The sequence below is a fragment of the Carlito syrichta genome, unplaced genomic scaffold (assembly GCF_000164805.1).
Source record: "Carlito syrichta isolate Samal-C Ts95f unplaced genomic scaffold, Tarsius_syrichta-2.0.1 Scaffold82261, whole genome shotgun sequence".
NCBI classification, from domain to species: Eukaryota; Metazoa; Chordata; class Mammalia; order Primates; family Tarsiidae; genus Carlito; species Carlito syrichta.
This window is the reverse complement of record NW_007026357.1, coordinates 75,026-91,110: the sequence shown is the minus strand read 5'-3', so window position 1 is coordinate 91,110 and position 16,085 is coordinate 75,026. Positions and strand designations below refer to the sequence as shown.

The window sequence follows — 16,085 nt, the reverse complement described above, 5'->3', positions numbered from 1 at the left end:
ATTCGTGACATCAGCACCGCTGAGGAGGTGAACTGGCACTAAGGAGGCCCCTGAAAACAACTAAAAGGGTAAGCATGCCAAGTAGGATCATCCTGAATGTTTTATCTACCACCGCTACAGAATTTCAAGTCATTCTTGTATTTGGGGGTCATGGAGACAAATAGTCCTGGGAACCACAGTCTTGACTTCAGGAACTCAGTTTAACAAAAGGGAAGACATGAAGAGATGAAAGACTAAGAAAACTATTAAAATTAACCATATTTCTCTCTATATACGAGTACCTCTCTCTCATCTGATGGGCCTGATAAGCTTGCATGATATTTCAACGAGAAAATATAAGATAACATGCAGATTCCAGCTCCTTCATCTCCCCACTACCAGCCTCCAAACTTGCCTTCTGTATTCAATCTGTACTCAACATTCTCCTGAAACAAAGAATTTCCCTTCCTATCAAAGGCCCTCTTTCACACATGTTGGTGACCTCATCTCGTGGTGCCTCTTCCTCCTCCAGTTTTGCACTTCCCCTGGTCACCTCTTCTGCTTCTTCAACCCCCTTCATTCCACTGAATCATTATCTTAAGCATTCAAACATAGTCTACAAGTTTCCATTATTAAAAGAAACCTCTCTTATCCCAGAATTTCTGGTCTAGGCTACTCACTATTTCTCCAGTCTTCAAAGCCATACTTCTCAAAACACATCCTGCCTTTATCACCCATACACGCTTCAGCTCCCATGACCCCCATGACCCCCCACTAAATGTTCCTTCCAAGGTTAACAACTGCAGCCGCCTGGCCAAATTAAATAGACATGTTTTGGTCCTCATTCTACTCAACCTCCCAGCATTGCACTCTTTTTTTCACACTCTTATTTCTGACATTTTCTCTGATAAATTGTTATAGTAGCTTAAATGAACTAAAACATAAGAGTACACAATAAAACTTCCTTTTTTTCTGTGCTTCCCCCTAAACTCTCCATTCTTCTTACCCAACAGATACACATGCACACATGTAAAATTTGAAAATCTGATAATATTCATTCTGCGTGAATTCTTCTGATTGTGACCTTCCCATTATGAATTTTTGTCTTTTTTAAATTAATTTTTTATCTTTATTTCTGTAGAGACAGGGCCTTGCTCTGTCACCAAGGCTGGAGTGCAGTGGCATATTCCTAGCTCACTGCAGCTTTGAACTTCTGGCTTCAAACGGTACGCATACCTCAGTCTCCCAAATTGCTAGGATTACAGGAGTGAGCCACTCTGCCTGGCCTGCATTTTGTTTTTAAAGAATAAGGTATTTAGCCAAGGAACAACATTTATAACTTTAAATCAAATATATAATGGCATCCCTAAGTAACTGGAGTTTGCATTTTAAGAGTACCTTTTCAAATATATTTGGAGATAACACAAAGAGGAGAAAGACAATGATACACTTGATAGAGTCAAAGACATTATTTCACAAGAAAACACCAGATGGCAGCACCAGATGCTAGAGATGTGTCCGATGAGGCTTTAGCTCAAACCTGAGCATTGAGGATACCAAGAGTAGCTTCAAACTACATTCAGAGAGACCATTATTTATAGAAAAGGAGTATCCCTTATGAAAAATAATACCTGTTTTGCAATATAGGTCATGGTTTTTAGAAACAATAGTTCACGTGTTATAAACAAAATCTTAAAATAATAACACCAAACATTACCTAGCCAGTAAAAATTTATTAGGCAAAGGCTTCATTTTGAGTTATAGTTGCATTTAATTAACTCTGTTAACTTGTGTTCCAATTGACCCGAAAGGGCGTAAAGCTAGAGAATAAATTACTATCAACTTCTAGAAAAGAGCAATATTTTTTCCAAATGTTAAGTGCAAATATTAAAATTTATTCATTTATATTAAAAGAAGAAACAGTAATGACCTGTATTATATTCTTCATCATAGCTTTGCTTATTTACTAAAATAGACATCAAAGGATCTCATTAAATAGATACAATGTTAAATTTTAAAATGATCATCTATGACTTTTCATATTATGCATCAAAATTTCATTCCGGATTGACACCACTTTTTACATTTTGCTAAACTGAATATTACTTATCCAGACTTTTCTGGGAGTGCAATGCTGCCCAGTAACTACACATGAATGGGAGAGTGACAGTCCCAGAATAGTCTTACCTTTTTAATAAAAACCCACACTTAAGGTCTTGGATCTCTTACATGCTGCTTTGTGTCCTTCACAACTTTCCTGTGAGATTAGAAAGAGCAAACTAAGTCCTGTATTTCAGGTAAGAAAAAATGAGACAATTCAAGCCAATATGGTGGTCAGAGGACAATGCAAAGTGCCCACGAGGATCCTGGAGCAGAACTCATCTAATCTGCATCTGTGTTTAGTTTTGTTTGAAGGATAACAGGAGTGTCATAAGGGAATTGAGCTAATCTACATTGGAGGAATGTTCTAAGGGAAGTGTAATTCACTCTGCCAGTGAAACAGTTATTGTCGTCCCATTGGAGTGAATCAATTTCCAAGTACTATATCATGGTTCTAAAAATATTTCCCTTACCTAAATCCACTACAAGATTGAACTCCTTGAGAAACATCAGACAAGATAGCTGATTCTAATCTGAAGTTGGATGAAGGATTCAAGAAGGAAATCATCTGAGTTGTAAAAAGGAATGTATGAACATCACAGACAGAAGAAATTCTGATATCTAGTAATGTATAGTGAAGGGACCAAGATGGAGTTGATATACCCAGTGAGCAGCTATTTTAATATTGCCTAGTTTTGTCATGTTTTTTCTAGCAGCTCACTTTAATTTATCCTTTAATCATGAGCCCAGGACAGAACTGGTTTCTCAGAGGTAGCTTTGATAATTGTTTTACAACCCCTCCCTAGCTTGTTTCATACTAATTAGCTTTTCTATTTCAAATATTTGCATAAGAAACAAGTAAACCTAATCAGCCCTTCATGATCTTTGTGACACAGACCCCATCAAGATGGCAACAATCATGTGACTCACCCATCTGCCTGCTGTCTATCATCATGATGTCAGTACCTGTGCTTACCTGCCCCTTGTGTGAAATAGTCCACCACTCACCTTAATGACCCGTCCTCCATCAAAGGGAAGGTTTAAAAACATTCACCCTCAAGCAGATATTTGCCATTACTTTGCTAAACTCTGATCAGGTTATGTGGCTCTTTGAGCTACGGCAGCCATGTTTTACTAAGCTCTGGTTCCCTCCTCTACTTTGGGAAGGTGAATGGTAAATCTCTCTCTCTCTCTCTCTCTCTCTCTCTCTCTCTCCTTTCTAAATAAACTATATTTTCCCATCTAACTTCTGTGCAATTCTTTGCATCTTTTACGTAGCACTGGATCACAGACCCCCAGTCTGACCTAACATAGGCCCCCCTGGAATTCTGACCTAACAGGGAAGCATTCTTTGTGGAAGTAAGTGATTCATAGCACTATCTAAAATTTGTATGATACAAAGACATTAAAACATCAATAAGATCAAATCATTACTAGAAAAGAAAAATATACTGTGAAGGAAAGGCTTTCTGCTGAAAGCACTATGGAGTGGCAGATGTCTTCTCCGAGGAACGGATAAAGCCCATTATTGCTTTGAAAGAGCTTATGCTTCTATGAAGCCTAGGAGTTTTCCCCATTTTAATTAGCCCAAGTTTGTTTGAAGTCTGGAAGCTAAAGGTACCCTATGTTGGATGACCTTTCTATGCTCTCCACTGACGCCTGTGTGGTCCCCAAACAGGACAGCACACATCTGACCGTGGTGGAGGCCGGTTTCCCACAGACATGTGCGTTCTCAGGCCTGAAAACAGAGCTGGGTGTGCTCTGACATGGCCATGTCCTCTAGATGGCCTCCCCCTCCCCCTACTCCTGTCTGCATGCACGAATCATCGAGCCATTGCTGGCCTCCCCTGACATTCTCCCCTCCAGACAACTGGGTGAGTCAGGAAGGTGTCTTCTCTGGCAGCTGTGGGCCCAGGCCAGCCTCTTTTAGCAGTCGTGACTGAGTGAGAACATGCTGTGCTCAGCCCGTTGGCTCCATTCTTGAGCACAAAGTATGTGTTACAACAACAAGCATAGGAATCCTGACCGCACTCCTCCCTATCTGTAGATCAGTAATGAGAACGTTTGAAGTAAATGCATACAATCAAGAAACAGGCCTGAAAGTCAGAAAGCTCACAGAATTTCCGACTTGTGGCCCTGAGACACGCATTCTTTTACTCTCTGAATCCAGACCCCACACGTTTTGGAAGAAAAGCCACAGCCCGAAGATGGGAAAAACAGATCATGTTTACAAGACCAGCTTGAAGACCATGCCACACTTAAGAGTTTGGTTTTTCAGAGTTAGGCAAAGAAACTAGCTGTTTTTTTCTTCAATGTTCATTGGAAAACTTGCCCAGCATCTGTTAGTCTGACTCTTCAGCTTTAGAATCACTGTCTTAGAATCTTCTAAACCAGTAAGATCATAATCATTTTATTTTAAACGTGGAACTTAGGAAAAAGAACTTGACAGTCCCTATATTTTAAACTTAAGAAAAAGGACTAAACAGTTGTATTTTATTTTTTAATACAATAACTATATGAAAGAAAATTTTAACTAAAAATAGAGAATGCCTCATCCTCCACCGATCCCTCTGGTTTAATCTTTTACAATAGTTTTCATGATCTTAGTTTCCTTGAAAGTCCATTTAAATCCCAGTAGGTTGGGTGTTTCAAGCAGCAAACCATAGAGAAATGATTTTTTCCTTTTCTATTTCATATGATTTAATATTCTGTAAGGTGGACACAAGACAGTGCATCCACTCCCTGGCTGAAAGGCAAGGCAACAGGCATGGGCCATGCCCTATCTTATAGGCAGCCACCCTCAAAAGCATCCCTTTCCAATCCTGGTTGATGGTGAAACTCCAGGTAAAAGTCCAGCAACTCACTGCATACAAGCTGGGATCCCTGGGATCATGCTTATTTAGAATGGCCCAGGTATGTGTGGGAAGGTGGTCAGGTCCTATATTCAGCCCAAATGTAGGGCACAGAGCAGTAGCAGGGATTAAGCATCACCCAGAACTAGATATACATCTAGTTGCTTTGGTGACTATACTGGGGTTAATCCCCTACTTACTATAATCATTTAAGTGTTAAAAGAAAACATGCCATATTTACATAGCATGTGTATTTCTGCAAGTGCTCCAGTGTTTAATTGTTGCTAAAGTCATTTGGGGTTTTTGACACAAATTCTATTTTAGTAAGATAAACTCAGTGTAACCCAGCATTGCCAAAAATGAATTCCTAAGGTAGATGACTAAAATAAACCAGCAATAAATATGACTGTTGGAATGGGAATTATATCTGAAATGTAGACACAGTATTAATGACTCATTTTTAAATTACACTCTCTCCCAGGGATTATTGGTATGTGGGATCAGGGTAGAAAGAGATCCATCTCTCTTTCTTTTAGGCGACAGAACTGAAGAGGAATATGGACTCACCCGGCAAGGATGTTCTTATATCTATTTAGCTAAGAGATGAGAGGCCCTGGAGTCCAACAGGGAGTCCATTTGGACAGGTTACACTGAGGCAGAAATAAGGCATTGGAAGAAAGAATCCTAGGGGCTGGGGTGGCTGATTCTTTGGTCAGTTTTTTTTTATTCCCCTGCAGCAGAAGGTACCACCAGGTCCACCTAATGCATCTCATGTGGCATGAGTTACCTTATCAGTTACACTGGATGCTGCCATGTTCCGTTGCCGCTTGGAATCAGTGGACTCTTTTAGGCCTCCTTTACTCCCTAGAGTCAAATTCTGATCTTTTGGCCCACTGGCTTGAGCTTTACAATTTTTCTGATGTACCAGAAAGCGGTCTGGGGCAAAGGTCTGGCTGCAGTTTGGGCAGGGCACAAACTGAGCTTGACTTGGTCCCTCTTGGCTGGACTGCCCAGTTGGAAGGGACTGAGGCTTCTGTGGGAGTGGCAGGCGGAGCTCCCTGGGAAGTCGATCATTTTCTATTTTCCACTTTTTCAGGCATTTAGGCTCATGAATAGGAAGGGACAGGGTACCAAATTCCCTACCACAAATGTAGCAGATGAGAGTCCTTGGTCGGGCTGGGATTCCGCTAAGAGTTTTCCTGAGACCCGTAAGATTGTCAGGACTGTTGGGATGTGCTCTGGGTTCCTTACCCTTTGACTTGCAGCTTCTCTGGTGGACAAGAAGACGATCTGGCAAGAAGGTGCGGCCACAGGAGTCACAGGGCAGCAGCTGAGCCTGGGCACTCTGAAATGCAGCCTCATTAGCTGCCTGGAGACTGTAGGACCCACTGCTGCTGAGAGGCTGTGGTTTGGAGGGCTCTGGCCTCCTTAGGTGCTTGGGCAGCTTGCTGTTTTCAATACGCCACTTCTCCAAGCACTGGGGCTCATGAATGGCAAGTGACTGAGATCCAAATTCTCGGCCACAGATGTAGCACACCCGGAATCCAGGCCTGCGGGATGGAATTACAGGGGGGCTGAGTTGGCTTTCCGACATAATTCTCCTATATGAGGGTTTTGAGAGTATCACCGTCCCAGGTCTATTTTTCTGAGCATTAGTCTTTTTTTTTTCACCAGGATTGACACCTTCTGTTTCTGGCAAAAGGCTAGAATAAGAGTCACTAGATAGAACTCCAGCTTGGTTGATAAGGAAGGTGGGTTCTTTAGAATGATGGAAAGTTTGTTGAAGTTTACTGGAAACCCTTTTCTTCTTTCCTCTTTCCATCAACAAAGATGTCTTTCTCTAGTGCTTGCTCTGAGTTCAGGTCAGCCTCAGTCTGGGCTTCTGCTTAGAGTGAAGGTTAGTGAGGTTGGCTGTCCTGGTGTTTACATTGTTGCCAGTACCTTAGTCCCACAGACCGTGACTCAGAGCTTTCATTGCAGGGCAGCAGTCTGGAATGTTGGAAAGTCCCCAGTAAACCTCAGATGTCTCCAAGATCTGTGGAGGGGAGTGGGGAATATAAATTAAGAAGTTATTATGTACACACACACACACACACACACACACACACACACACACACACACACACACTCCTTAGATTATAAACTGATCAAGGGTAGTATTTGTTTATTAATATTGACCTCATATCTTCCTTGGCTGGCATAGTAACTAGCACATAGGATTTGGGTGATAAGCTTTGAAGTAAACATGAAGACATTTTCCATCATGAATTGTACTATCATCATATTGTGAAGATATTTTCCATCATGAATTGAACTATCATCATATTGAAACTAATGTTCAAGAAAAGAAAATTGACAGTAACAGCACATCACAGACAAAGATGGCACAAACCAACAGAGGCTGAGGCTAGGGTGGAGAGACTAATAAAAGAGAACATCAAGAACTCAGAAAATTAGATTAATTAAATCAGCAAGCCATTAAAAAAAAAAAAAATCCTGGACCCCACAGAAACTTCTACTACCTCAGAGATTCTTAACTTTCTAGTGCTATGGTTCCCTTTGACAGTTCTGTAAAACCTATGGACTTATCAGAATGTTTTTAAAAGCAAAAAATAAAAACAACCATCTCTACAATAAATCACAAAAAATCTAGCCGGGCATGGTGGCGTGTGTCTATAGTTCCAGCTACTTGGAAGGCTGAGGCAGAAGGATCACCTAAGCCCAGAAGGTCAAGGCTGCGATAGCTGTGAGTGTGCCACTGCACTCCAGCCTCGGCGACAAGAGTGAGACTCCAACTCACAAGAAGAAATAAATAAAAAATAAATAGTTTTACTATCACTATTATTGAAATAATTTGTCAAATATTTTTAGTTGTGATATACATTTTAATTGAGACATAGTTGTGTCACAGACTTCTTGAGTGTCCACGAACCTGAATTTAAGAACTCCTGGAGAAGATGTAATTCAATAGTGACTATTATGAGGATTATCAGGAACACCCTCAGAAGGGCATAAACTCCTTGTAATCTACCATGTGCCCACTTTTCTTGATTATGGGAAAGGGGTATTAATAAAGTATGGTCCTAATTCTCAGGCAAAGAATGCAGCCTAGGCCTACACACATCCCAGTGGGATAGTGGGATATCTGCAGCTTTTCCATGGGATAGAGATGCTCAAGCATTGCCTGATGCTCTTTTGTAAAGTATCATACTTGCTTTCTTCTTTCATATATATATTTGTCTTCCAATTTTTTAAAATAAACACAAGGCCACTGGATTTCCCAAACCAGGAGAAAGGACTTATAGGATCCTATTTCAGACAGAAGCCTAAGTTTTTATCTTGTGAACAATCACGAGTAAATTTTACCATGGGTTCATAATCGAGCCCCCCAAAATGATTATTTTCAAAAGCCTCGAGACTTTATTCATTTCCTGAAGGCTGACCCAGCTCAGGGTTAGAGACTAAAGCATCCATTCTCAATCACAGAAGCAGCAGCCTTGGGATTCTGGACCCTGCAACACTAGGGCAAATGCTTGAGTTCAGGCAGAGCAAGGGCTGCAGTGCTGATCATATGGAAACACTGGGTGTTGGGTTTGATAAGGGACAACAAGAGGTGTGAGATCTGTGCCCATCCTATATTTGGTGCCAAAAAAGTCTGAATCTTTGTCATTAAGAGTATCAAATAAGGTGTGGCATGGAGAAGGAAGTCATTCTTCATTTTGACAGATTATAAGACAGTAGTATTAACACATGTGGCAAAAGTATGTGTTCATCCCAGAGTGACCAGCACAGAAAAGGAAGCTTAGAGAAATGTATCACTTGATCAGCACCATCCAAAAGAGAAGGTAAATCTAGGGAACACAGGAATGGTGTAAACATATTTCATTAGGTTTTTGTCAGCCCATGGGTGAAATAACCCCGAACAACTCTGATTTCTTGTTCACCAAAGACTTTTAAAAAAATTTTCTTAATACCAGGAAGTTGCAGACACTAATACTACTTAAGAAGGCAGATTAGAAAAATCAATACAATCGAATTTCCTTCCCCTGAACACACTCTGTCTCTCTTTTGCTTACACACACACTGTCAGCTGGTTCTCAGCAGATTAGAATACTGAGAAAATCCCGATGACTTGCCCCCCAAACTCCTCCCTCTTCCTCTTAATAAGATAAGAGAATAATAATTGAAGCCAATTATGTGCCAGAATTGCACTAATTTTTAAAAGTTAATGCATAAGTTAATTATCAAATGATGGTAAATCATTATTTAAATTGTATAAATAAAGAAACTGTGACTCAGAAAGACAAGAAATTTGCCCGAAGCAGTCAGTTTCTAAATGACAGAACTGTGAATCAACTCCAGCTCTCTCTGGCTCTAATTCTCAGCTTTTTCCATTATTCATTCTGCCTAAATTCCACCAGCAGAGCGTCTTCCCTTTGGTTTTTATCCCTGATTCAATGTACTATTCACATGCCACATGGGAAGGTCACTAAGCTCTCACCCGCCTTTAAGCTCCCCTTGAGGAGAAGGATGGGGAAAAGAGATGGGGAGATTAGGAACAAAGGAGAAACCCCTGAGATGCAAGAAGAGGAAGAGGGAGGTTGGGGCTATTGAAGACAATGTTTTCAATGTTAAGTGGGAGAGAATGTGTGTGTGTGTGTGTGTGTGTGTGTGTGTGTGTGTGTGTGTGTGTGTATGTGTGTGTTTCTAGACCAAGAATTTTTCCAAGTAATGCACAATACAGATTTTTTTTAATGATTTCCCTAACGTTTTAAGAAAAATCTTCATAACTAGCCAGGGGTAGGGATAGGTGAGGGGATGTGGGGTGTGTCAGAAACGAATGATGGGTTTAGCCTGTCTTTATCATGGACACAGGGTGAAAGTGAAGGCCATCCCAGGAGGCCAGGTGGTGTTCTGTTTGCATCCACACCCTCATTTTGATGAGGGATGGATCTTTGCTGCACACAAGCTTTTGTGCATAGCAAACATTTCCTTTGCAGCAAACATGATAAAACGTCATAAAATTCCCATGCGAATCTTTGTCTTTTCTTTTCCTATCATCCCTTTCTTCTTCCAATGCCCTCTTGAAACTTTTCTCTTATTGTGAGTAAAGGAATCAAAGTATGAAACATAAAGCAGTGGGAAGCGAGTGATATTTCTGAGATGACTAATGGACAAATGTGTGGTGTTTCCAACAGTGATTCTGCAAAGGCAACAGCATCGGTTGCCCTCCCCTAGAAGTTAGTTCTAAGAGTGAAAGTGCTGGAAAATACTAAATGCATACCCTTAAACCACATAAAAAACTGACCTACCACCCAGACATGTCATAAAGCAATGCTGCTAATTTATAAAGAGAATCACTGCAAAACCAGCCAGTTTCACCCCCAAGCATCCCTGGAGAAGTGTTCACTCAGTTGGCCTGAATTATTCATTTTGACCATATTTGCACATAGGATGTTTAAAGAATGTCTTGGAAGGCACCACATTTTATCAATATGCCTTTTTTCCATTCCCTTTGGGGTTCATGAAACGAGAGAGGCAAACTCACAAAGATGAATGTCATAACCATGAAAATGTAGAACTCATCCTGGCATTAGAAGGTGTTTCTCTAAAGGAGAGAGGGGGAAAGAACACAACCAAAAGTGTGATTAAGTCTTAAAAAAAATTTAGTCCTTTGAAAAATAAAATAAATATAAATGGTACCTGACATGACCCTTTCCCTGTTAGCACAGAATCCAAATTCTTTAAATGGATAAACATATAATAAGAAAGATGGAGTGGGGCTGATGTTGGCTCTGAGTGAGAGTCTAAAATAGAGTTTCAATATCCTCCATCCACCCCATTCAGCAGCCTTCACCCTCTCCAGTCTAATATCCTCATATGCTCACCAGTTTTTCTCACCTATGAAATCTTGCTTTCAAAAAGGAGCTGATGGAATCATTCACACCGAGGCTTGTGATTCATGAAGCAACATCCCTCCCAGAGTCTGGCAGAGACAGTTAGTTCCCTACCAATAACTATTCCCTCCAACTCCCTCAAATTAACATAGTCCCAATTTTTAGCAGGGCACATGATTTCCAAGTGAAAAATCTACAGGCTCCTTTGTAGGTTGTGGAAATATTATGTAGAACTTGCAATAACTGTTCTTGAAAGGGAAGAGGCTCACAACCTGCTCCTCTTCCTTCCCTTCATACTGGTGCCTAGAACATGGATGTGATGGCTGGAGCTCTAGCAGTCATCTTAGAACAGTTTATATTCATGTAACCCCTGATATGACAGTGCAGAGAGCTGGATGGACTTGGACCCCTGATAATGTTGGAGTCACCCTAGGAGCCCTGGAATGCCTTCCTTAGATTTTACTTGCATAAAATAAATAAATGCTTATTTGCATTTTAGCCACTTTTTAAGGGTCTCTTCTTTATACGAAAGCCTAATACTAACTGAGATGTGTCTGTATTTTAATAGTGGTCATTGACTTAACACAAATTAATTCTAATAGTAATATTTCAAATTACAGGATCTTTTTTGAAGAAATTTTTTTGAGGGAGTATATATGCTATGGAACAAAATTGACTTACTAAATATATACATTCTCCTAAAAATCAGAAATAAACAACTCGAAACTGTAAATACAGAATCAATGGTTCTTAATTCATTTACAGCACTTCTTTTTCTATAGACTTTTTTTTAAAGAAAAAGTTTTAATGACCTATTTTTCCTCAAGAAAACGAAAACTTATTTTTTCAAGAGATATTTAAAGAGCTAGACGACATCAACACCGTGCCAGTTGTTAACTTATTGTGTCTATACTCTCCCACTTCTTTTCTATCCCCAGCTGCATGATGCTGGTGCTAGGGCTCTGCCTGACCCATTTCTGCTCTGCCAGTTGGCTCTGTGCTAAGCTCTGCCAACAGGGGCACTGGAAGGAGAATGTAAGGTTGTGGGAGGAAGAGGGACTTACTCCTTTTGAAAGGCTTCCTGTCTGCTTGTGGTTGCATCACCGCGACACGGCTTTACCCCTGCAGCAGCAGTTCTTTCCAGTAGAGGCAGCTGAATCCAGCTGAATAGCAATTGTTCCAACACTTGTAAAACCAGACTAACTGACCAACCCCACTGGACAGTATCGCCAGCCAGTCTGTGCCTCCTCCTTGGAGATGTGATTTTTAACTCCATAGATGCTTCTTCTAACTTTCTAAGTTTTAGTAATTCAAACTGATAACAACAAAAAAACCTCAGAAAAGAAGTAATATAAAGCTGTGGTATTCAAGCTGCATATTACTTAGCTATTGCAATAAATATAAATGTAAATGAATTCTTTAATAACATTTGAGAAAATAAGAAGAAGCTTACATTAACATTCAACCCTCAACTCATTCAGGCTACCAAAAACACAGTTTTGTAATTTTTATACCATCACTATGCTTCAAGAGCCAAAACATGCTCTTCCATTTTCCACAAACTGAACAAAATCCTAAAGGGAAATATGCCATGTTAAGCATACTTATACTTTTCTAACTTTTATATGGCATTCTTCCCCAGCTGACCACCCAGCCATAAGGCCACCACTGCAGAGGGATTCACAATAAAGTGACACCACTCCTACACCAAAGAGGACAAGGAGTGTTGAGGGCAGCTGGTCTGGCTTATTCTGACTAGTTCTGCTCACTCTCTTCCAGGAAGCACTGGGCCAGTGGGGCCTGCAGTCCTCAGTAAATCAGTTGTGCTTGGAAAAGGACATGTGAGAGCAGTTGGGGACTGGTGGTAATATGGTTTAAGAAATACAGGGGCAGCATTTTAAAGATAAAAAGTAGAAACACTTTCATGAAAGCCATATAGCCTGAGGCACAGCTTTGAGGGCATACTGACATTTCTAGGCTGATTATGAATAGCTAACGAAACATTTTTCTTTCTTTGTCTCCACTTCACTGTGAAGTTTTAAGCCAAGAAATAAGTTCTTTCACTTTCATTCAATCTAATTGTCAGGTGTGAACATAATAGTTTATGGTGTTAGAAAAGCTATGAAAACAAAAAAATGGAGAAATGCACTCTTTACACTTCTAAGTAGAGCCCTCTGAAGGAAATTTTATGTTGTCAAGGCTTATAATATCACCCTATGAAAGCTATTGTTAGAGCAAGCCTGTAATTTTCCCTCTATATTGAGTATCCAAATCACAGAGTCTCCAAGAGTCATGAATGTCACACAGGTATGACCATATAATTGCAATACTGACATTTGCAGTGGTGAAGAACTGGTTATGCAAGCAATCAGTATAATCACATTAGAGGCCTATAATACATAGAAATTCAAAGAATATGCAAAAAAAAGTGGAGGAGTCAGGCTGTGAAATAACAAACACATCACCAAAGAAATTTCACATACCATATTTTCTCATATTTAGGAAAATTCTATTCCAGTAGAATAGTTCTATACCAATAGCTTTTTTTCAAGATTTTAAAGGACTGGCTCATAGGTCACATGTGGCCTACAGATATGTTCTTTTTGGCCTGCAAAGAGTTCAACTGTTTGACTTAGTTGTTTTTATTTTAAAATTGGGAGATGTCACATAAAATAAAGGTGTTTGGTTCTCTTGAAAAAGTGGAAGATCTGGCCAAACAGAGCCCACATTCCTATGTGCTAACATCCAACATAAACTGATGCTAAGAGCTGTCCCTGTAGGTCAGGCAGCCAGTCTTTACTCTTCCAAAATTTCTAACCAGCCTGCTTCTCCAATTTATGGTTTATGCTTCAGCCTCAAGGGCATTTCAGTTTGTGGCTGGTTCTGACTCTTGCTTGAAAGTGCCTTTTCCCTTATTCTTAAATTAAATATTTGAAATTATGTTGAGGAATTGGGAGTCCCAGCCTTTCAAAAACTGGAAATCCAATTGAAGTCTTTTCTATAGAGTATAATTTTTAAAAACACAACATATTTATTAATAATCATTTAGAAAGAAATCTTCCTAATGAAAGTAGGCTGGGCTGAAATGCTTGGTTGTAGGAAGCAGGGGAAAATCCAAGGAGAAAAGAAAGAACCAGGAACCTAAGAAGGAATTTTCATAAGTTACTGAAGGGTCATAGGAGATAACATATATAATTTAGGAAAGAAAATATCAAGCAACCAGTGTATAGAATAGTCACAGATAGGATAATAGAAGAAAAAAAAGGAGGCACAGTCAAAAATGTGATTTGTGAATCATCTGAACTTTTTGGAGGCATTCCTATAATTATTGATTTATCTGTTCATGTAGCAGCTACTCTTCTATTTAACCCTGTTTTGCCACTAAATGACTCCCTAGATGAGGTGTGGTAGATGTCTTATAATTAGTTTAAAGAAAGAATCAGTCAATAAAAAGAACAATTAACAAGCTATTAGCAATATAGTCTATTGCTGGATTTTAAAGATTTGGTCTGAATATACTTCATAAGAGAATTATGCTTCTTTGTGGAATCACAGAATTTGGTGTACTTTTCTTTCTTTTTTGCCAAGCTGACCATTTTGCCAATAGGTACCTATAAATTAGTTTGAATTGAAAATGTATTCAACAACATAAATGCTCATCAACCGATCAGTGGATAATGAAAATGTGGTATATACACATCATGGAATACTACTCAGTCATAAAAAACAATGAAATCATGTTCTTTGCAGAAACATAGAGATGGAGATGGAGATTATCATCCTAAGTGACCTGACTCAGAAACAGAAAACAAAATCCCACCTGTTCTGACTCACATGTGGGAGCTAAATGGTCACAAAGATGGAAATAATAGACACCAGGGATACCAATAAGTGGGAAGGAGAAAGGAGAGTGGGGTTAAGACTCAGAAACTACCTATGGGACACAATGTTCACCAACTGGAGAGTGGGCCAGCTGAGACTCAGTGCCCACCACTACACAACATATCCATGTAATGAATATGCATGTGGGCTGGGCATGGTGGCTCATGTTTGTAATTTTAGCACTTTGGAAGGCAGAGGGAAGAGAACTGCCTGAGCCCAGGGGTTCAAGACCAGCCTAGGCAACTTGGCAAGACCTTGTCTCTACAATAAATAAAAAAATTAGCTATGCATGGTGGTGCATGCATGTGGTTCCAGCTACTTGGAAGACTGAGGCAGAAGGATCACTTGAACTCAGCAGATCAAGGCTGTGGTGGCCGTGAACATGCCACTGCATTCCAGCCTGGGCAACAGGGTGAAACTCCGACTCAAAAAAAAGAAAGAAAGAATACACATGTGTATCTAAAATAAATAAATAAAAATCTTTGTGAAGTTATGGGCCCATAGGTTACAAAATGAGAATCTATCTTAAAAGATCATTCCTGAAGAAATAATGTACTGTGCAGTTTGTCCATGAAGTCTCTGAAATCAAGTGAAAATTGTGTGTATGTGTAACTCAATATTGTATGTGTATACTCAAAAAAATAAATAGAGTACTACAGAAAAAAAAAGAAAATGTATTTGAATGGCCAAGTAATTCCTTCTCAACCAAGAATGAGATCTATAATCATCAAGTGTCTACAACTGACACATCAACGTTTAAAAAAAAATTTGAGAGGAAAAACTTACATCACAAAACTATTGATGTCTTAGTATCAAATTTTAAAAGAATTACAAATGGACACATATATTTCCTAGTCCCCATTATGTGATATGCTTATACAGTTCCCACTGTTGATTTACTGTAACTTAGTGCAACATTTCTGGCCCAGACTTCTGAGACACAGGATGGGAGTATCAGAAGTGTAGTCACTAAGCCAGTGTGCCCAGGTGGAAACAAACACAATGAAGAATACAGCTGCCCTTGAAGAGAGCTGTGTGGCCAGAATAAATTGGCATAAGAAGGATGGGCCTCACTGTGTCCTGGAGAAACCTTGCTAGCCACATCACCCATTTACCCTACAAGTCTCAAAGTTGTGCCTAAGTTTTATCCACCTCCAGGAGGTCAGTGCCTCCTGGAGCCTGGCTAACACTTAAATTGATCATCATTACCATTCATTACAGACATCAACACCCTTTGTTAATAATGCTGTATCCACTAAAGCTGTTTCTGGGGGTAAAAAAATCCCTGGGAAGGAAGGCAAAAACAGCAGAGCCCATAACGCAGGCTGGATTTCTGCTGTGTGCATGAATGAATACGTCTCTGTTTTCTGACATG

At 39.8% G+C, this 16,085-nt stretch overlaps 1 protein-coding gene across 2 annotated transcripts in view; it reads right to left on the bottom strand.

The window, feature by feature from the left end:
• Window positions 1-5,188: 5,188 nt before the first annotated feature.
• LOC103257965 (zinc finger protein 474) overlaps window positions 5,189-16,085 on the bottom strand; it is a 32,030-nt gene continuing 21,133 nt past the window's right edge. For both annotated transcript variants that reach the window (XM_008055671.1, XM_008055679.1), the window contains exon 2: window positions 5,189-6,966. In XM_008055671.1, coding sequence (XP_008053862.1) covers window positions 5,701-6,753 — 1,053 coding nt within the window. In that variant the 5' untranslated portion in view covers window positions 6,754-6,966 and the 3' untranslated portion in view covers window positions 5,189-5,700. The remainder of the gene's footprint in view (window positions 6,967-16,085) is intronic.